Source organism: Drosophila arizonae, chromosome 2, assembly GCF_054131065.1.
Source record: "Drosophila arizonae isolate 15081-1271.41 chromosome 2, UAZ_ARI_1.0, whole genome shotgun sequence".
Lineage (NCBI taxonomy): Eukaryota > Metazoa > Arthropoda > Insecta > Diptera > Drosophilidae > Drosophila > Drosophila arizonae.
Window position 1 is genome coordinate 16,782,662 of NC_142922.1, and position 21,083 is coordinate 16,803,744.

At 41.7% G+C, this 21,083-nt stretch overlaps 4 protein-coding genes and 2 non-coding genes across 11 annotated transcripts in view; 2 read left to right on the forward strand and 4 right to left on the reverse strand.

Annotated features, from left to right (window-relative positions):
• dsx (transcription factor doublesex) overlaps window positions 1-7,991 on the forward strand; it is a 47,938-nt gene extending 39,947 nt beyond the window's left edge. For 4 of the 6 annotated variants that reach the window (XM_089461676.1, XM_089461675.1, XM_089461677.1 and 1 more), the window contains exon 4: window positions 380-4,924. In XM_089461676.1, the coding sequence (XP_089317802.1) occupies window positions 380-900 (521 nt within the window). In that variant the 3' untranslated portion in view covers window positions 901-4,924. Of the gene's footprint in view, window positions 1-379; window positions 4,925-6,669 lie in introns of those variants that run through there. The other 2 variants (XR_016268459.1, XR_016268458.1) reach the window with 2 other exon arrangements.
• lds (transcription termination factor lodestar) lies at window positions 7,776-12,034 on the reverse strand. Its single transcript, XM_018019143.2, has 5 exons — window positions 11,740-12,034; window positions 10,445-11,670; window positions 9,879-10,200; window positions 8,886-9,742; window positions 7,776-8,826 (listed from the first exon to the last, which is right to left on the reverse strand). Exons 1-5 carry the CDS (start codon window positions 11,801-11,803, stop codon window positions 8,083-8,085), a joined length of 3,213 nt encoding a protein of 1,070 aa, XP_017874632.1. The 5' UTR covers window positions 11,804-12,034; the 3' UTR covers window positions 7,776-8,082.
• A 123-nt stretch (window positions 12,035-12,157) lies between these two features.
• Window positions 12,158-16,686, reverse strand: LOC108621688 (transketolase-like protein 2). The gene is made up of 4 exons (XM_018019144.2): window positions 16,538-16,686; window positions 15,683-16,115; window positions 12,489-14,087; window positions 12,158-12,426 (listed from the first exon to the last, which is right to left on the reverse strand). Exons 2-4 carry the CDS (start codon window positions 15,784-15,786, stop codon window positions 12,249-12,251), a joined length of 1,881 nt encoding a protein of 626 aa, XP_017874633.1. The 5' UTR covers window positions 15,787-16,115; window positions 16,538-16,686; the 3' UTR covers window positions 12,158-12,248.
• Window positions 16,360-16,455, forward strand: TRNAY-GUA (transfer RNA tyrosine (anticodon GUA)). Its single transcript has 2 exons — window positions 16,360-16,396; window positions 16,420-16,455. It is a non-coding gene; the product is annotated as a tRNA-Tyr (tRNA).
• A 65-nt stretch (window positions 16,687-16,751) lies between the features above and the next one.
• Window positions 16,752-16,847, reverse strand: TRNAY-GUA (transfer RNA tyrosine (anticodon GUA)). The gene is made up of 2 exons: window positions 16,811-16,847; window positions 16,752-16,787 (listed from the first exon to the last, which is right to left on the reverse strand). It is a non-coding gene; the product is annotated as a tRNA-Tyr (tRNA).
• Window positions 16,848-16,956: 109 nt separating this feature from the next.
• On the reverse strand, window positions 16,957-21,050 carry LOC108621239 (peroxisomal N(1)-acetyl-spermine/spermidine oxidase). The gene is made up of 5 exons (XM_018018436.2): window positions 20,397-21,050; window positions 19,058-19,463; window positions 18,207-18,990; window positions 18,024-18,144; window positions 16,957-17,957 (listed from the first exon to the last, which is right to left on the reverse strand). Exons 1-5 carry the CDS (start codon window positions 20,700-20,702, stop codon window positions 17,775-17,777), a joined length of 1,800 nt encoding a protein of 599 aa, XP_017873925.1. The 5' UTR covers window positions 20,703-21,050; the 3' UTR covers window positions 16,957-17,774.
• Between the last annotated feature and the right edge of the window lie 33 nt (window positions 21,051-21,083).

Sequence of the window (21,083 nt, forward strand, 5' to 3'; positions counted from 1 at the left end):
GTGTGTGTGTGTATGGGTATGGGTACCTTGGTCCGGGACATAGACTTTTAGTGCCCGGGCATAGTTAATGTTATGGCTTCAATAGTTTATAAGTTATGTGCTGAAAAGTGTGAAAACCCAGCGAAATTTAACGATATAAGTAATAAACTCGTCTACGTGCGAGGGCGCACGCATATGTATGTATATACATATAAGCTTTACACATGCACATATATATTTTTACATACATATTTCAAATCGCACTGAAATAACTTTATCAGCTTGTTTCCAATGCAGTAGCAGCAGCTGCATTTGGTGATTGTGTGGCGCCATCTAACGACGCCAGGGTGACCATATTTCACAATAATTTATTGATATGACATTTTGTTCGTCTCCACAGCGCGTGTAGAAATAAATCGAATTGTAGCGCAAATCTATTACAACTACTACACACCCATGGCCATCGGCCTGCATACGAGCGCAGGGCCCATGTACCTGACCTACCCGAGCATCGAGCGCTATGGCACCCATTTTACGCACCTGCCGCTGACACAGATACGGCCGCCGACGCCCGAGCCGCTCGCCCTCAGCCGGACGCCGCCCAGCCCAACGAGTGCCGGCATTCCAGCATCCCAGCATGCGCATCAGAAACAATCGTCGCGTCCCGCCAGCAGCAATGGCACCGCACAATCAGCTGCCTCGCCCACTCCGGTCACGACCGTGACCACGATCACTGCGCAAGGTCATCGTGAGCAGCGTTCGCGTTCCGGCACGCCCACAACACCGCCGCCGGCGCACAGCAGCAGCAACGGCGCCTACCATCACCAGCATCATCATCACCATCACAGTCATCATCATGGCCAGCATCTGGTCAGCTCCACCTCCGCCGCAGCCGTTGCGGCAGCAGCAGCCGCCACGTAACAGTATCGCCATGTTGCTGCCGCTGCGGCAGCAGCTGCAGCAGCTGTGCTCTTTGTGTAAGTAAATGCCAACCAAGCGGAATTCAATTGTTATGAGGTGGAGTATCCAATAAACCTAATAGCTATATGTGCTCACACTTAAGTACAGTTGCCTCCGATACGCAAAGTAATCGAAAAGGCTGAACATTTTAATTTTATGTATAGAAATTTTAGATTTTTAAAATTAAGTAGACAACTGAATAAAATTAAGCTGACTTGTCTTCTTATTTTAATCTTATTGAATATTGATATTGAATATTAATATGATATAGCATTTAATATTAACACACAAAATTATTTGATTGCTATACAAATTTATTTTGCCTTACTTTTCCTTAAAACAAACAACATATTTTTTTTATGATACATTATAGTTCTTGGTAAATGAGATTTACTTAAATTTATTGAAATTTAAAGTAAGGAAACGTATATTGAATTTATATAGAATCCGCAGAGTATTTCAAATCGAAATTAGAAAATAAATTTCACTGCATCACCAGCAGCAAGTTCAGCAAAGAGTATTTCAGTCTCGACTTGCCTGGAAATATTTGGATATTTTCTCTTGAAACCTATTTGGCATGCAGGAGCTGGCGTGCTGCCTTTAATCAAATCAATTTCGCAGCATAGTTTTATGTTTACAATTTAAGTTGGTTGCCTGCCACGCTTGCCGCCTTCCACTTGCCGCTTGCAGTTTTCATTTCCATTTCCGGCGGCTGCTGCTTGCATTTCCGGTCTGCGCACGAAAGTATGCAATGGCTTTTTCATCATTTCGCCTGATGGCTGCAACGTGGCAACAAAAGCTGCTGCAGCTGAAAAGCGCACAGAAACAATTCCTCTTGGCTGCCACACTTCGGGCCACATGCCCCACTCCCCCTCCCGCCCCTCCACTCTCCTCCACACTCTTCACTCGATGTGCGCACGTCTCTTGCTTTTGTGCTGACAATTGAAGCAATTCGCCTTGGCCAATTGTTGTTGTTGTTGTTGTTGTTGCTGTCATTTAATTTGGGGGCAAGTGTTAAATTTCCATGCTGGCTGGCATTTTAGTTTATATTATGCTTTCAACATTTTGTTGCCTTTTGTTTCAAATGCTCTTTCGCTTTAATTAAAAACTCAAGTGGCGTCAGGCGAAAACAGAAACGAAGAACCTTGGTAAAGCAGATTCATCTCTGATTTCTCTCTTTCAGTCTCAGGCTCCAGCTGCTCCCCAATGCCCAGTTACCACTCGACGCATTTATATTTTGCTGCCACAAATATCATAATGTTTGCTGCCACACATCAAAACTTTTGCACACACAAATTTTACGATGCCCAGCGAACACTTCAGAATGCATATTTCAATGTCTGTCTGGTCGAAAGGTAATAAAATATACGCATTTTGCAACAAAACGCAGCATCTAAATCTTGTCTAGAACTGTTCAGTTTCCGTGCTATCCTTCGATTGTTTGTGCGCCCTTTCGGCACATTAAAACGCCAACTCCAACTCGACTACAACTACGACTACGACTACGACTCATCTCATCTCATCTCTTCTCCTGGTGGCATTTCGCATCAAAGGCGCATCGTGAGTTTTTACGAGTGCATCATAAAACTGGCAACGCACGAGAGCAGCGGCTGCTGCGTGAAAATATTCTTTTTATTCTTAACTTATATAGTTGAGGTTTTCCTTCTTTATTTATTTTCTTTTTTTTCGTTCTCATCTTATGCTACTTCGTCGCATGCCTCTTCTCCTTCTTTTTATACATATATAGCATGACCAAGTATTTCTGTAAGCCTAGGCAGAGGGCTATGCAACTCACTTTTGGCTGCAATTAAATTTCGCACTGCGAACTACAAAGTCGAACGACTCAAGTCAGTGCTGCAAAATGCTGCGAACTCCCGTCAAATCTAGCCTTTTTTTAGTACTACAAGCTAAGTTAGCTTTAATGTATTCAATGAATAAATAATGAATTGAAAATGATTGAAAATAGAATTAAAATTTAAATTTTGCTGGTTTATATTATCTGTGTTTAGTTAATTTAAAAATTGCAAATGATAAATATGAATTAAAATTAGAAAATATATATCTATATTGCATCCATCTCAAAACTCTACACAATTTTTATAAATCTTTATATATTCATCTATATATTACGTTACTTAAACGAAAGCTTCGATGACTTGGGTTCCGCTTTTAATTTTTTATAGACTCAAAAACAAGTCCAATTTGTTTTGCTTCGCAATAGCTCGCAGCTTTTGCTAAATTAAGGATCAACATTAAGCCAACATCAGAATTCATTTAATTCGCGAAAAGAGTTGGGACATCAAACTTATCGGCCACTGAGCAAAAATCAACAACAATTATTCAGTTGGAAATGCGGCGCGGTCGTAAAAAGTGCCAAACAATGCGAAAATTTTATGAGCTGCCCAGGCTCCCTCCTCAGGCAAAGTAGCTCCAAGCAGCTCCAATTCCTTGGCTGCATTTCATTTGTTTCACCAATACACACATAGAGAGAGAGTGAGAGAGAGACCGATATCCTAGCGATTCGTTTGACTGCCGCTTCACCTGCATTTCCTCCCAGGAATCGCAATAAATGCATAAGTTTCCATTTAACGATATTTTGTTACCGTTTCGCACACCTTCTGGTCGTCGTATAAAAACGTGAAATGTTTTCCATTTTCATTTCATTTTCCGCTTTTCGTTGAATACCAGTGTGTGTGTGTGTGTGTGTGTTTGTTTGTTTGTGCCAAGCCAATTTTCTTCATCTCTGAATTGTTTTCAGCATTTCCCTCGCAATCCATTCACGAATGTGTCGCCTCAACAAAATAAAATTTAGTTAATTATATATACTACCTATAGGTACATATATGCAACTGAATGATCTTGGCTGTCAGCCAATGTGGCAACAAATCGTTAAGGCTTTGACGGCATAAGCACTTAAAAATCTGCGGCATTAATAATTTTCTATATACAATATGTGACATGGATATTTAAAACTTTATATATATATACGTTATACAATATATAGATTAATCTACATATACTGCCATCTTTTTCTATCTCTATATATATCTGATTTTTTAACTTCGTAATATCACATTGATTGACTGATGCTAAAAAGTTAATTATAATCTTGGTAAATACTTGAGAATATAATTCAGTGATGGACTAACTAATTAATTTAATCTAACCACTAACTGCTACTACTAACTGCTTGATTGATGAATAGGTATAATAGGTAAAATTCCAAAAAACTTACAGACTGATTGATCGATCTTCACCTAACTGACTGACTAATTGAATTGATTGAATATTTTGCTAGATTAAATTATAGATTTTTTTGTTTATTTAACTGCTCAGTACAAAATGATTAATTGATTACAATAGTTGACTGAGTGACTGATTGATTGACTGATGAAGTGACTGATAAATGATATTAGTAATTCAGTTTCGTGACAGGCTGACTGCTCTGACTGACTGACTGATTGAATGATTGATACACATCTTTTTGCCCGGAGCAAGTTAGAAGTTTAAGCATCAACAAACTAATTGATTGATATTGATTGATGTCTTCATTATAATACCATGGGAACATTTTTGTTAATTCTGTTAATCTATCATTAATTTTCTCTTTTAAGGCTGCACAACTTTGTATCGCGCGAAGATCAGCCCGTAGTACATAAAGCAGCATATCCTTAAATTAAGATATATATATTTACTCTGCAACAATAAATCTCATACATTATTTTGTATGTATTTTGTGCTTTTGTGTTGTCGCACAATTTCCGCTGATTTCTAATTTCCGTTGAGTCGTCATTAAAAAAAAAAAAGAAAAAAAAACGAACTCAAACAGCAAATCCCTTATTTTTTAATGCCCTGCTCCTCAGTCATCAACGCCGAGCGTCATGGGGCCCCGTCCTCGAGGTCGGGGCGGACCATAATAAATGCAATGCTTGCCATAAAAATCAAAATAAAAATGAAAAAAAAAAAAAAAAAAAAAAAAAAACAACTTAAGAATAACAAAATACAAACAGAAGAGAAGTTATAGTTTTTGCGAGCGAGTTTCGAAGTTTCAGTTTCAGCTTACGCTGCTCAAATTTCGTCCCGTACACCCCTCTCCGCCCTCCACTCCCATCTAGAATATTATTCGGCTTGTGTTTATTGTTGTTCGCCTTTTTCGTTTGGTTTGCGTGTTGGGCGCTCTCCGGTTTTTATGGTGCCGCGTTACGCCGTTTTTTGTTTTGTTTTGTTTTTAGTGGACACGCATTATTAAAAAATAAACAATATGTATATGATGTGAGAGAGTAGCTGCCGAGGAGACGCAGTGCCCAGTGGCGAACCCAGAACCAAAACCAGCGACTCGAGTAAAACGCGCCTGCCCCGCCCCGTCCTGCAGCACTCGTTCAGCTACTCAGTTTTCAGTGGAAAATTTTTGTGGCGATCGTAAAAAGTTGAGTCGAGCAAATAAACAGAACGAGTGTCGAGTACTGCCTATGAAATAAACAACGAATGAAGTATACTCTATAAAGAAAACTGAGAGCTGAAGCTGATGATAGAAGGACAAATATGGCATTTGATATATTATCCAAATTAATTATTTGTTTGAGCCAATCGCTATCAAGTATAATCCAATTATTCATATGCAAATATGTATATAATATATTAACATGTTTTCTAGTACATGTTAATGAATGTATAAAATGCTGCGCTTATCTTAATCATTTTCATGTGAACTTCATTATATTTTCATTGTTTCAGAAACAACTTTAAACATAAAATATTTATTTAAGATTTAGCTCTAAATTAGTGAATATTTTATATTATTTCCAAGTTATATATATTCATATACATATGTATATTAAAATATAAACCATACGTATGACCTTAGGTACCCCAAGTCTATGAAGGGTATCCAAGCACTAATAACTCAATTGGTACTTGTCGGGCAGCTCAAGAAAAGGGCCATATAGAAGGGGAGTTGATATAAATCAATAGAATTAAATAGAATAGAAGCATTCGCTAACAAGAAAGCACACAATAGATCATATAGTACTTATTCTTTTGTGCAGACATTCGATGCAGTTGGAGTGGTTTTCAATGTTCATTCAGACATTCATTTGCAATTAGTTCAACGGCGACAATTGAAAATGAGCCGTGGTCAAAGTTGATGGCTGATACGGCTGTGGCTGCTGCTGCTGTGGCATTATCTTAAAGTGCATCATAAAAATCACATTTGGCATTATAAAAGAAGTAAGAAAAAACAAAAAGCAAAAAAAAAGTGAAGAGTGGAGATAAATGCAGCTGCGCCTGGAATCAGATATAAGCCAAGCGAAGCCAAGCCATGGGCAGCCTGGACGTCGTCCTGTTCCGTCTTCGCTTTGCTATAAAATTTGGTTTTACGAGCTGCTTCGCGTTCTCATTTACCTTCTCGTCCTGCTGGCCCAGGTGAGCTCTGGCGAGGATTGTGTGCTTTGGCATTACAATGATTTTAATGCCTTTTATGGGCCAGAGCAAGAGACATTGCACCCATATGGGCACGCCGCTGGGATTATGGGATTATTCGACAGGGCGCTCGTTACCATTAAAAATGGTTTTATGCCCCAAGACTCGGCCATACCAAAAAACTAAAAATCATATATTGAATTTTAAGTTAATTGCTAAGCAGGCAGGCCCCTCGAGCTTATTTCCCTTTTACGATTGTACGTTTCAACTAATACATTTCGCCCATTTCTCTTCCACTCTTCCACACTTTAGCGATAATTAATTAACAACTGGCTGACCTTGGAGCCCGGGCGACGATCTTTCAACTGAACTCGACTACAACTCCTCCGTGGTATAGATCTATGAAAATAATATTAATATTAATAATACTTATAATTATATTCATTATTATATGATAAACCCACACACACACACACACACAGACATCGTTTTGCTCTAACTTAAGCTATGACATGCATGCAAATATGATAGCGAAATCTGTAATACCCTGTAAGAGCAGAGGTACTCCAGCCTAAAGAATATATATTCAACTTGATCTCAACTTAAGTGTGAAGCAAAGGTAATCAAAATCATTAACAAATACATACATATATAAATTATATAAACAGAGTATAGTGAAAGCTCTCTAGGGCGAACGGGTAAGAAATCACGGCAAACTGGAAAGACAGTTATGAGCGTATATATAGAAATATTCAAATTTAAATGTTTGTTGTAAATTTTTTTGTATATAACCTTAATAAGAAAAAAAAAACAATTTTTCTTTAATGTATTTTATTAAATTTGAAAAAGGAAGGACTATAAGGCAACTTTTCATAATGTTCGCTCTAGGCAACTTTCACTGTACTTTTGCATAATAATCTGAGAGCGTTGTTAAATAATCAAGACTTCTTAATCCGAGCAATCACACACACAACTTAATGATATCCTAGTCCTAAGTCCTGGCACCACAGCATAGAAGAAGCACCGTTTAATAGATTTGAAGAACATTTGGATAAATAATATTATATGTGCATAATACTTGATATATGAGATTACAAAAGCTTGCAGCAAAAAATATTTACTCTAATTTTAAAGACGAAATTTTACATTTCTATTATTGTTTTATTTCTAGTAATAGTTGTACCCATCTCAACAAAATGTTACATTTCCTTGGGCTGTGCACTGTCGTGTTGGAAAGGAAAGCAGGCAGTTATCAATTACATAATTCCTTTCTTCTTTTTTTTTTAACTTTAAGTAATTTGTTAAGTTAGGTTTTTACAAAACATATATATAAATTAATATAATATGCGTATTTGATTGTGTGTGCGTGTGCGTGTTACTTAAGATTGACATGAACCAAAAAAGTTATGCTATTCAAATTGTAGTTGAATTTCTCAATCATTTCTTTTGTATTTGCTTAAATAAAAGAATTTGCTTTCATCTAAGTAAATCAATTAAACAACTAAATAATTAAACATTAAACACTTAAATTTAAATGCAACTCACAAATTGTATCTTAGCTTAGGCCTAAATGCAAAAATCATAAATCAATTTTAAATGCTTCAAAAATAAAAGTTTCAATTGAATAAACCAAATTCGTTTCGCTGTAAATCAAAATAAAAACGTTTGCCGATACTTTTATGGATTTTCAGTTTTTGGAATGCCTTATAATACCCAGCATTCGCTTTACATGCCAAAGAGACCCTTGAGATCGTCAATGGTCAGCTTGGTGCTGACCTTGCCGGTTAGCACGCCATCGGCCAGCTCAAGCTTGCGATCCTGCAGTGCTTTGATGCGCTGCTCGACGGTGTCCACGCATACAATCTTGTATATGATCACATCTTTCTTTTGGCCAACGCGGTAGATGCGATCCTGAGCCTGTGCCTCCAACTGTGGGTTCCAGTGCAGATCGAGCAATATCAAATGATTGGCACCAATCAAATTGAGTCCAACACCGCCAGCAGTCAAAGAGAGCAATAGTATGCGATTCGAGTTGTTTGGATCGTTGAAATCGTTAACAATATCCTGACGATTCTTGACGGGAATGGTGCCATTTAGCGACAATGACTTTAGCTTCTCCTTCTCCAGCAGATCACGAAAAATGTCCAATACCGATGTCCATTGGGACACAACGATAGCTTTGTCCTTGGTCTTCAGCACGTTTGTCTTCAGTATCTCCAGCACCTTCAGCAATTTGGTCGATGGACGCTTCAGGTTGAAAACCGGATTGCTGCGCTTCAGCACATTCTGCGAGGCCTTGGCAATACGCATATCGTCGCCACTGCGCCTGCCCTGGCTGGAACGACGCGATCCGGTTGAGCTGCTGCTATCATTAATGGTCATCTTGTTGAGCTGTGCCAGCAAATCGATTTCCGGTGCATAGCTGTCGCTCTCATCGTCCATTTTGCCAGTGCCCTCCTCTTCCAACATCTGCATAGGAAACCAAAGATAATCACACAGAACCACATGATTGAAAACACAAGATTTACCGAGTCTATGAGGCCAGGATGACAGCATATCTGTCGAAGGCGCAGCAGCAGCACCAGAATCTCATGTGACTTCACCTCCTTGTTGTGGCCAGCCATGCGCGAGAATTTCTCATGCATTTTATAGTAGGCGCCATTTGGATCTTTGATCTGATTGTAGGTGGGTTTGCGTGCGTCATTTATGAAATTGGCATCCGAATCCTTCTCGGCGCGCTGAAACAGAAACTGTGCGAACAGCGTTTGCGAAAAGGCCATGACCTTCTGATAGACATTCATCTCATCCGTATCGAGATGCATTTCAATCAAACGAACTTCCTTATTGGGCAAATTGCTCAGCTTGCCATCCAGCTGCAGCTGCGCCTTGGTCCGTCTTAACATTATGGACTTCATCAGCAGATTAAGCCGATCCTGTCCGCCGGCGCTCTTGTTATCGATCCATTTCTTCCACGTGGCCAGATCATCAAAGGGCGAACACCGCAAGAACTTGAGCAGCGCATAGACATCCAGCTCCTTGTTCTGGATCGGAGTGCCCGTCAGGGCCCAGCGATATTTGCCAAGCAGCTCGCTGACTGCTATCGAGGACTGCGCCTTGTGATTGCGCACCACATGCGCCTCATCCAAAATAATGCGACGCCATTTGACGCCATTCAATGCCCCATTCATTTTGTGCTCCCGGGCAACAATGTTGTATGTGGTTACCACGATGTCGTAGGTGCGTAGATGTTTGCCCTTCGACTCACGATTGTTGCCGTGATGGACGCAGACCGTTAGTTTATGACGTGACAGCTTGGAGGCCACCTCGCCCTCCCACTGGCGCAGCAAGCTCGCGGGGCAGACCACCAGGGTGCCGCCCCTATAATCTAAAGAGCAGAAATGTAGTTTAGAACAAGAGTTAATCGAAGATAAAACTCGTTTAATAATCTTGCCGGCATACTCTTGCATATAAAGACGCTAAGACATAATACTTAGACACCCTAAACACTATAAAGCACTTACGATCTTTGCGGCCCTTGGATGTCCAGCCGCCTATGCTCTTGCGCTTCTTGCCAAGGTCTTCGTCGTCGTCGCTGCTGGCAGAATCGGCGCCAGCGCCGCTCTCCTGCTTATTCTTACAAGCAAGCACCAGGGATATCATTGTCAGCGTCTTGCCTAGACCCATGTCATCGGCCAAAATGCCACCTCGTGGACGCTGCGACTCACGCCAGAACATCCAGGCGAGCGCATGCCTCTGATGATCCATCAGCTTCACCTTCAAGCCCTTCGGATCGTCAGCAAGCACATTTTCTGCCGGACAGCCTTTCAGCGACCCATGCAAATCCTGAAAGCAAATAAAGATAAAGATGTACATGAGAGTCTAGCTCAATTAGGAACTAGGAAGAGGCTTTGCTGCTGAATCAGAGGTGTGTGTGAGGATTTTAATCAGCGCGTGTCAGTGTTAGGTGCCCGCACAGTAACTCGTGCCCAGATGCCAACAGTCAAGGCACGCGTCTCAGATATCCATTCTAGCAGAGGTCATCATGCAACATCTAAAGAAGAAAAGAGCTATGCTGAGCTGTACGTACCTTGAGAGAATCTATTGTGAGCGCCTTCATCGCATTGAACGTGGCCAAACCTTTGGCGCCGGTGTGCGTGGGCTGTATTTGGTTTACGGCTGCAGACAGCTGATCCCAGTTGGGCGCCTCGTTTTGCGGTGGACGTGGATTGGACGTGCGCGGCTGGGTGACTTTTATTTGTGGCTTGTCCTTCATTACGGTGAGACCATTTAGATACTTCTTTTTGATTTCAATATCCTGACGCAGTGCTTCGATCCGCTTCTTAATCTGAGTGCCCTTGTCAGGCAGCTTGTGAGCTACCTTCTCGTACAGCTTCTCTGCCTCGTTTAGCTGAACGCCCATTTCGGACATTTTCCGCAACTCCTTGTCATAGAATTCACGCGACACCTGCTGACCCTGGACGCTTGCCCGTCTAGATGGGGACTTTTTAATGGCCGCCTTGATTGTGGGCTGTATCAAATTGTTGCCTGATCGCACTCTCGGTGCTTCGGAACTGGTGCGTGGAGAAAAGCTGCGCGATCTGCGATTCGACGAAGACGTCGATGGCTGCGGCGCATTTTCCTTATTGTAACTGTCGTCGTTATCGGTGCTGCTGGAGATTTCAATGGGCGTCTCCTTATTACTCAATATCAGCACATCGCTGCCGGAGGAGTCGTTGGTGGGCGACTTGGGCAGTATCTGTTGATGAGCAACCGGAAACAAGGTCGAGTGCAATGTTTCCTCAATGCTGCTCACAAATTGGGTGCTGTAACGAGGCGAAGGCATGCCAGTATCGGTGGCCCGACGATAGCGATCCGCAAGCGCCTGTTCACGCTCGACTTCCTCATCGAAAGTCGAATCCGTTTCATGTATACTGCCACTACTATTGGCTGTCTCCTGCTCAGGCAAATCCGATAGCTGATGTTTCGAATGCTGCTGCTCCCTCTCCTCATCGCTGTAATCGATCTCGCTGGAGCCATCACTTAGATCGTCTGGCCGCACACCCGTAATGCTCATGCGCGTGCGCGGCGACAATGCACGCTGATCCAACTCATCCTCCTCATCGCTGTCGGAGTAAATAACAGCTTTGCGGCGTGCTCCACCCAGTTGTCCCTTTCTTTTTGGCTGGTCCAAGTCCGTATCGTCAGAGTTCGAATTTGAATCCGAATCTGCAACAGTCACATTGCTAGTGCCGCTATAGCGACGACTGGTAGCTGCGCCACGGCCAGCGTTGACGCTGCTACGGCTTGAGCGTCCTTGTGGAAAACAAGATTTTCTGTATTTTTCTTTGGTGTATTCAAATCAATTTTAACTATTTTGCTTACCTGATGTGGTATTGCTAACGACATCGTCCTCGTCGCTGTAGTACTCCTCACTTTCGCTGCTCATTTATGAATATGAATGTTGTGTTTCTGAGGAATATCACGCTGCTCACAACAATTTGGGCGCCAGTAAATTTCAACAATGTAGCTGTAAGTGTTGCCGCTCTTTGCGAAAAAAAAAAACGGTAACAGCTTGGTATTTTATTGGTAAACCTACGCTATTTTGCTCATAGCATCTGGTCACACTGCAGACGAGTAAGCAATTTGTACTGTATCGCCGCTGTAATGATGCTGCTACACACCTAAAAAAAAAGCCTACTGCCTTAAATATACTGAAAATAAATAACGGTGCTGCCATCCAATAGCGACGCTATTACTAGGTAAGATTTCAGCTTACGGTCACACTGCATTTAAAACACGGTTATATTTAAATTAATAATTATTGAAAAATCTTTATTATGAAAAATCGTAAGAAATGTAGAAACAAGTGAATGTTGAGAAGCAGCCTGTGCTTACTTCTTAATGATTGCATTAACGGCAGCCACAATGTGACGAGCAGAGATGCCATACATGTCAACCAGCACGGCAGGTGGGCCAGATCGCGGCACGGTGGGCACAAACAAATGTTTCACCACGAAATTACGATGCTCCGCCAGAGCACTGAGCACAGCTTCGCCCAAACCGCCTTGTCTGTAGAAAGAAAATGATATTAGCAAGGAAAGCTTTGAGCAGATGATAGGTACTACACTTACTGATAATGATCTTCAACAACAACCACACGTCCTCCGCACTGTTTGCCCTGCTCCACAATCAGCTCCACATCGAGTGGCTTGACGGTGAATGGATCAATGACACGGGCCGTGATGCATTCCTTCTCCAGCTGCTCAGCAGCGCTAATACACTCATCCAGCGTAATACCGGCACCAATAAGGAGCACCTCATCAGACGGCTTCTGGCGCACCACACGGCCGCGTCCAATAGCGAAAGTGTCGTCGTTGTTATAGATGACACAGGTCTCGGGACGCGACGTGCGGATGAAGCAAATTCCCTTTGTATTAGCAGCCAGCTCGACGGCGCGTTCAGTGCTCACCGCATCCGAGGGATAGAAGACGGTGCTGCCGGGTATGGAGCGGAACATAGCAATATCCTCCAGACCCATCTGTGAGGGTCCGTCTTCGCCAATGCTGCAGCCACAGTGCGAGCCAACAAAATTCACGTTCGTCTGCGAGATGGCGCCCATGCGAATCTGATCGAAGGCGCGAGTAAAGAACGTGGCAAACGTAGAAACAAATGCCACAGTGCGCCGACGGCAAGTGGCGCCAATGGCCACGCCCACCAGATTCTGTTCGGCAATGAAGCACTCAATGTAGCGCTCCGGATAGGCGTTCCGAAGCCTATCGGAGTACGTTGAGTTCTTTGTGTCGCCATCCAGGGCGATCACACGATCATTGTCGGCCGCCACCTTGGCCAGGGCCGTGCCATAGGCCAGACGAGTGGGCACCTTATCGCCAAGCTTGTAGTTGGGCGGGGCGCACAACTTGATGTTGGTGATGTCCACCTCGGGCGCCAGACTGCCCTTGCACATCTTCTTGGGTGTCAGCTTGACATTGGGGTTCACGATTTGGCTCTGCAGAGACTTGATCACGCACGCCGCCTTAGCGCCCAATGCCTTGCCATGCCAGTTGTCCAAATCCTCAATATCCGGGAAGTCCTTGCCCTTCAGCGTCTTCGCGATGATGGCTGTGGGTTTGTTCTTCGTGACGGACGCACAGTGGAAGGCCTTGCACAACTCCTCTACGTCATGGCCATCCACGACCAGGGCATTGAAGCCAAAGGCTTCCAGGCGCTCCCGATACACGTCCATCCTGTGCTGCAGCGAGGTGGGCTCCGACTGACCCAGTCTGTTCACGTCGAAGATCACGCAGAGATTATCCAGTTCGTAGTGGGAGGCAAAGTGCAGAGATTCCCAGATGGAACCCTCAGCCGATTCGCCATCGCCCACAATCACATAGGTGCGATAGTCGGCCTTGTCATAATTCTTGCCAACGTACGCCATGCCAGCGCCCATGGCCACACCCTGACCCAGAGATCCGGTGCCGACATCTATGAAATTCAGACGCGGAGTCGGATGTCCCTCCAGATCGCTGTCGATTTTGCGCAAGTTCTTCAGTTCCTCTATGGGAAAGAGACCAGCCTCTGCCCAGGCAGCATATAGAATTGGACCAGCGTGTCCCTTGGACAGGACTAAACGATCACTGGAGGGATCACGTGGATGTTTCATGTTCAGACGCATCTGCTGGAAGAACAGAACCGACATGATCTCAGCCAAGGAACTACATGAGGTCGGGTGACTAAAATGAAAAATAAAACATTGAACAGGGATTAGTTTAAAACCTTAAGAGTTTTTTTTTTAATATTATTATGTTTTATAACGGTTTTAATACAAAAGGTTTTTCAAATGCTAAAGAACCAACTCAAGCTCTCTATACAAATCCAATAAAGAAAGGATAAGAACTATTAAACAATTAGTGTTCTTGATAAGATTTTATATCCTATACATAAAAATAAATATGTATAATATATAAAAAATTTTGGGAATAAGCTATTGTGGCATCTATGGAGAGCAAGTATTTTTCTATGGCTTCAAGCGCATTTTAGATACTATTGTGAAGTTTATAAAGTGCATGTCCATGAAATTGTTCATATATATGTACAAATGTTTATGTATATGCATACATACATACATACATATATATGTGTGTATGTGAGTAAATAAATTTGATATGCTGTGAATACTCCAAAACCAAAATGGAGGCTCGTCTTACCTACCACACAACATACATACATAAGAATGGATGTTTTTCTATGGAATCGTATACACATGTATGTATGTGTGTGTTAATATAAATAGATCTTATCGCAGACACATTTTTGTATACATTTGGGCATTGGAAACCGGTTGGTCGATTTTGCACGCTTTGCAGAAATAGATCTGTGTGCACAGATACAAGTGTTTGTACATCACATGGACGTAGTACAAAAAAGCCCTTAGCGATGTCCTCTGATGAGTAAAGAACTAATGAAGGTTATGTAGAATATTTGTGAGCCGGTCACCTCTATATAACGTGGAATCGATCATTTCTTTAGCTGACGAGCCGAACAACTGTAGGTTATCTGTTAAGCGAGGGGAGAAACAGAAAGGTCGCAAGTATACACACATACATACACATATATTCTATGCACACATATACATATTAGAGTGTAGCTAATCAGTTAAGTGGAAAACTAAGATGCGATAACAAACGGCAACAGCTAAAATCCATTGAAAGTATTTTATGATAAACTCGCGCTGCTTATCGTGCATTTAGTTGAATTGCAGTAAGGTCATAAATACGCCAGATCTCCTAGCAAATTAAGAGGCATTAACAACTATGTTTATATGGTTTTTGTTTTTATCATTATTATTATTGTTGTAAAGCGTTGCCAACTGGTCGGAAAATTCTAAAAGCTTTCAAGCACTCAAATAAGTTTGAAGCGGCAGCGGCTCACGCACGCTTTTATTTACACATTCATACACAGCCATACAAACATGTGCGTATAAGAGCGTACAAACTGGATACGCTTAAAATTGACTAACCCATAAGCGATGTTTGTGAAGTGTGTAGTTGTGAAGGTTAAGGAAGGTTAATCAAGAACTTTGTAATCAAACGCAAAATAAATGAACGCAGCTTATCTCCAATAATTTAAATAGCAACACAACCCCACACGAACAATCAGGCTTATGTAGGAGAATGTGCACACCAAAACGTGAGTTTTTTAGAACGGCGTTGCATTGGGCAAAACACGTGGCCTGACAGCCTTAAAGCCGGGGTCACCTTTGCAACTTGCGCGGCGTTCCAATGAGCAAGGTGCACAACTATTCCTCAGGTGATTGTCAAATGCTTACCCAGACTTAGAGGCCTCCGTCGCATTGATGGAATGAATACGCAGCTTGTGGGCCATATCTTTCAGGTCCTGCACAGTCTTGGCTTCGGGCTTGTGGTACGCCATTCTGAGTTCGATTCGTGTAGTTGGTGGTCTTTGTAGAAGTTTTTGAAAATTGTTGGCTGTTAACCAGTTGGCGAAATTGTAAGTTTTATAAACGGTATAGCACAATTGTGCCGTTTTGATGGCTCAAGTATCTCTGGTATAGAACCTGTCAACAGCACTAAACCTCTGCAGCCGGCGGCTAGAATCAAACTGCCGACGCTAAATATCTCGTTCTGTATGGAAGCAATTCTGTCTGAATTACGCGACGCTGACGTCGCACTCGCAAGCACACGATGTGGAAAGCTTTGGAGTAGAAGCGTGTTCCCTGAATCAGCTTTGTTTGCTTGCAGCTGGAAAGAGATAGAGATACATACATTAACTTCGACGGGCGTTTCAATCCAAAGCGCTGCAGCGTGAGTAAAACAGGTATCTTTTCGTTAAAATATAAATACTTTATAATTAACTTTGTTTTGCTGCGCACTTTAATATATTTACATGCACCGCAATTATTTTAAATGAATTGAAAATGTACGTAAGTGGCAATTGCGTTTACACCATGTGTTAATATAAGACTTTGGCTAGTCAACATGTATGCCTTCGATAGCTCAGTTGGTAGAGCGGTGGACTGTAGAACGGCAATTGCGAGAAATAGACATCCATAGGTCGCTGGTTCGACTCCGGCTCGAAGGATTTACTTTTTTATAGAATTCTTTTTTTTTTTTTTTTTTTTTTTAATATTAATTTTATAATTTCTTATTATTCAATTAATTACCTCTAAATTATTTGTACACTAAAATTTTGGTTACTTGTGAATTTTTGTATCGCGTAAAATAAAATAAAATTGTATTTATTAAATTTGTAGTCCTAATGAATGAAATCTATTTGAAAGTAATGAAATTTGTGAGGCAGAAACCAAAATCATATGCCTACATTGATACATTATAAAACATAAAAAAAAAAAAAAAAAAAAAAAAAAAAAAATTGAATCCTTCGAGCCGGAGTCGAACCAGCGACCTATGGATGTCTATTTCTTGCAATTGCCGTTCTACAGTCCACCGCTCTACCAACTGAGCTATCGAAGGCACATGGACGGCAGACGCCAAGAAGCGCATTCATAGGGGCTATGATAAAGTGAACTTATGTAGGTGTGGCTCTGCCATCTGCTTTTGGGGGCAAATACAAACAAATTCGGACAATTTAGCGTGTTGTTTTATTCTCGTTATGCGCACAATTTGAAATAGTTATTAATAAATACAAAGAAATATGTAGATCTCTTTTGAATATACATACATCGTTTTCTTTTAATATCATTTTTTGCTTCTCTTATCAATTTAACTAATGCATAAATTAGTTAGCAAAATAGTTAACATTAACAATACATAGTTACATTAAAATTTACATGTTCTTGATTTTGTTTTTGTCTTTTGGTACCAATTTTTTTGACTTTTGCAGTAGCTCTTTGTTCGAAAATGTTGATACTTACTCTTTCTAGTACCCTAAAGTTTTCACTATATTTAATATGAATTTATAAAAATAGGCATATGCTCTAAACCATTTACGCTAGAATCAATTTTGTGCACATTTTACAAACGGGTTTGGTTTAACGATTAACAATATTACACTTAAAGCTGCTTGGCGTGCACAGAGATTGTTTAACTTTATTTTTATAGATGAAACGACCTCTTAATTAGCCAATCGTTGAAATATGTCATACAGTTTAAGTTTCTTGATATTGTACAAGCGGATTTCTAGAAGCTGTTCACATAAATGAATGCATAAATAAAATGAATGCTGACTGGAATCTGCTATTTGATAATAAAATTCAACAATAAATTAATCTTGTATAATTAAAGAAATGCTAAATGAGGAGTTAAACAGAAAAAACACACGAATAAATACACTGAATGTGATATCACTAGCTAAATCGCGATAAGTAAAAGCGGTAAATAAAATTGAACATGAAATTATAATACAATAATTATGACGAGAAGGTGCTCGTTGATCGCAGTCTAGTCCAAGGCGATGCCCTGCATCCATGCGCTCAAGTCGCTACCATCGGATTCCATGATGATCTCATCGGGTTCGTCATTAGCCAGCAAGTACTGTGCCGCCGTCCGACCGCTCAAGTAGGCGCCATGCACGGTGGAGTAAAAGCTGGAATGCGTGTGCTCACCGGCAAACACTATCGCAGGCTGAATGGAAATAGGTAAGAATTAAAGAATTAATTGGAGTTTTGGCATCACTATGGCACGACGAACCTTTGTGGCCTGCGGGTTTGCATAAAGAGGCTGTGCCAGATTCTCAATATCCTCCTGGGTAGCACCCACGGGTATTGAGGTGTATGCGCCGCCTGTATACGTTTGTGACTTCCAGCTGGTACTAAATGTAAGACCAATCATTAGCATTATTTAATGAAATGAATTTCGGGCAGATCTACTTACCACACACACATTTTGGGTTTGGGTACGTAGGGGTCCTGCAGGAAATTGCGCAGAATTTCTGTGCATTTGTCAGCGACGACCTCATGCGACAACGTTTCCATATACTCCGCTTCCCGACCCGACACCCAGCCCAAGAGCAGCGTGTCCGTTATCTTGGCAAATGAGTAAATCTTCTTGTACCAATTCTTGCTCAGATAAGCCTCTGTAGTGCTCTCTTCCTCGCTCACAGCATCCTGCTTGTCATCGTCCCAGAGCAGCATCACCTCCGATACGGCCGCACTGAGAAACGGTCGCTCGTAGACCAAAAAGATTTTGTCCACAGTGCCAAACATGAGATTCTCAATGGATTCCTGTTTGTAGTGCGGCAGCTCCGGATCGAACAGGCTTCGATGCGTTTGCTTCAGCACGCCCAGCGGTATGGTGCATATCACATGCGACGCATGGAACACGCGTCCGTTCTCGCAGTCCACGCGCACTGCGCCCTCAGGCGCAATATCACAATTGCTGCTGGTATTCGACTCTACGGAGGCTCCGCGCATGGCGCTGCTAGCCGTCGTTGGCACTTCCGTTACGGTCTTTTGCGAATCATCGGAATCCTCATTTTCGGAATTCTCGTCGACGGTCTCCAGGCCGGTGAATGTCTTTTTTCGTTTCCAGTGTATCTTTTTCACCGGACACTTGGTCAAGATGGACTCTTTGGGTATCTGAGCGCTCAGCGGGCGCAGTATAGAACTGTAGCCTGCGGGCAGCACAATATTACCGCCCTGCAGTTCCGTATAGCTACCTGTAAGTGGGATATAACAAAACATTCAAACTGCTGCATAAAAACTCTCTTATTTTTGCCTGCTCACCCAGCTCCAGCAAATCCACCTCGTTCATATTATGGCAGCCCGTAATGCAGGTCTCGCGCTTCAGCAGACAATTGAATATCAATTGCTTCAAGCGCTTCTCTTTGGGATCTTGCACCGAGCTGAGATAGATCTCAATCTCATAGTTAATGTGCTCCCCCACGCTGTTGATGTCCGGCGGCGGGCTGTACTGGCAGAGGAAATACTCATCACAGCGGCGTAGAAAGCAGACGTACGCCTCGTAGATCTCCTGCAGTATACTGAAAGGAACTTGATGCCCATCCTCGGTGGTGGCCACCACTTTGTGCGGCTTCGGTACGTTCACAACGCTGACTAGACCATGATGCACGGCTATTTCGAATATGGGGTTGCCAAGCACGCCGTGAATCCAATTGGCGCCCAGCTCCACCTGGAAAATGTAATTTGAATACCCCTAATGTAATCTGATAAAACTACAATTAAATACACGAAAATTAAATTAAACATAAGCATAAAAATAAGTTACACAATATATCGAATAGCCCTAATCTAACTCGTATTACTGTGAAATATAGAAAACCATATGGTATTGAATACCCCTAATGTCGAATTTATTCCCTCTCCTGGCAACTGTCTTTATTATTATAAGTTAACAGATAAAATACAATTTACTTTCCGTTAGGCTAGATAAGAACTGACCTATATGATTATGTTTAAAAATAATGCATTTTTGTTTAGAAATTTTAATTAACTTTTTGTTTTTTCCCCTAACTTACTGTCTACGTGATTGTTAACTCGTTGCTAAATGCAACGCCCCCTGAAACGTCATAATTCAGACATCTTATCTACTAATCATTAAATTGTATAACAATTGGAAAGTAGAAGCTGGAAGACTCGGCAAAAAAAAAAAAAAAAAAAAAATACATAAAAACAATAAAAGCAACAATCAAACGACAAGGACAAGGACATTCCATACGCAATAAGGCAGACCATACTTGAAAGGCAATAAATTAAGCAGACCAGAAAATAACAACAACAAGTAAACATAAAAAACAATTAATTTAAATATTCCTATTCAACTATTTACGTATTCATTTATATCTTTTCTTTATATCTTTTTAATTATTCAAATATTTTATTTCTAGTTATGAGCTGTTTCTTCGCCAGCTTGTGGAAAAATCTATAATTTTATATTTTGTAATTTCGAGTGCCCTTCCCCTTTGGGGAGAGAAAAACCGTTGCTCAACAGCAGCAAGTGGACAAAAATACCAATACACCCCCTTCCTTTCACGCACACAGTACTGTTGCCCCTTTTGCGGCCGACACACACATATTGCTTCTTACATAATGGCCTCTGCAATACCTTTTGATTGTTGCCGAGTGGTATGGACACAATACGGCCACCCACCCGACCGCGCGCCTCCACAATGAGAAAATCATCGCAGCCGTTTTGCAACAGATGATTGGCAGCGGACAGGCCAGCCATGCCAGCGCCAATTATCAGAACCTTCACATTTGTGATGCCGCCCTGAGCGGTACCCGTGCTGGATGCAGCGGTGCCATCGTCGGCGACACGACCCGCAGCCGCTGCTGCTGCCGCCGCTGCTATATCGGCCAGGCCTTCCTCTGTGGGCGATGGCGCGGGTGTTTTTGGCTCTTTATCAACCATTTTGCTTTGTTTCACATATGCAAATCAATTTTGCTGTTTTTAATCACTTTTGGTGTTTTGCGTGTGTATTTTTACTCCTCATAGCGTTTTTGCTTGCACTTTTCTATATCGCGACGGCCACGAACTGTTTTGACGTTTCGTTGACAGCGCCGTCGAGCATGGTTGGTTAGGCAAATGGGGGCGGAGATTCCGCGCACTTGTTTAAAGCAATAAAAATGCGTTGAATAACTAATTTATCTATGAATTCCAGCAGCAATATTTTATTTATTATTGCATTTATTTGCTTGTTTTAAATTAATTTTCACATATTTGCCACAAAATTAGAAAAACAGCTGCGAATGGCCAAGCTGCCAGACGGTTAATTATGCGATGTAAACAACT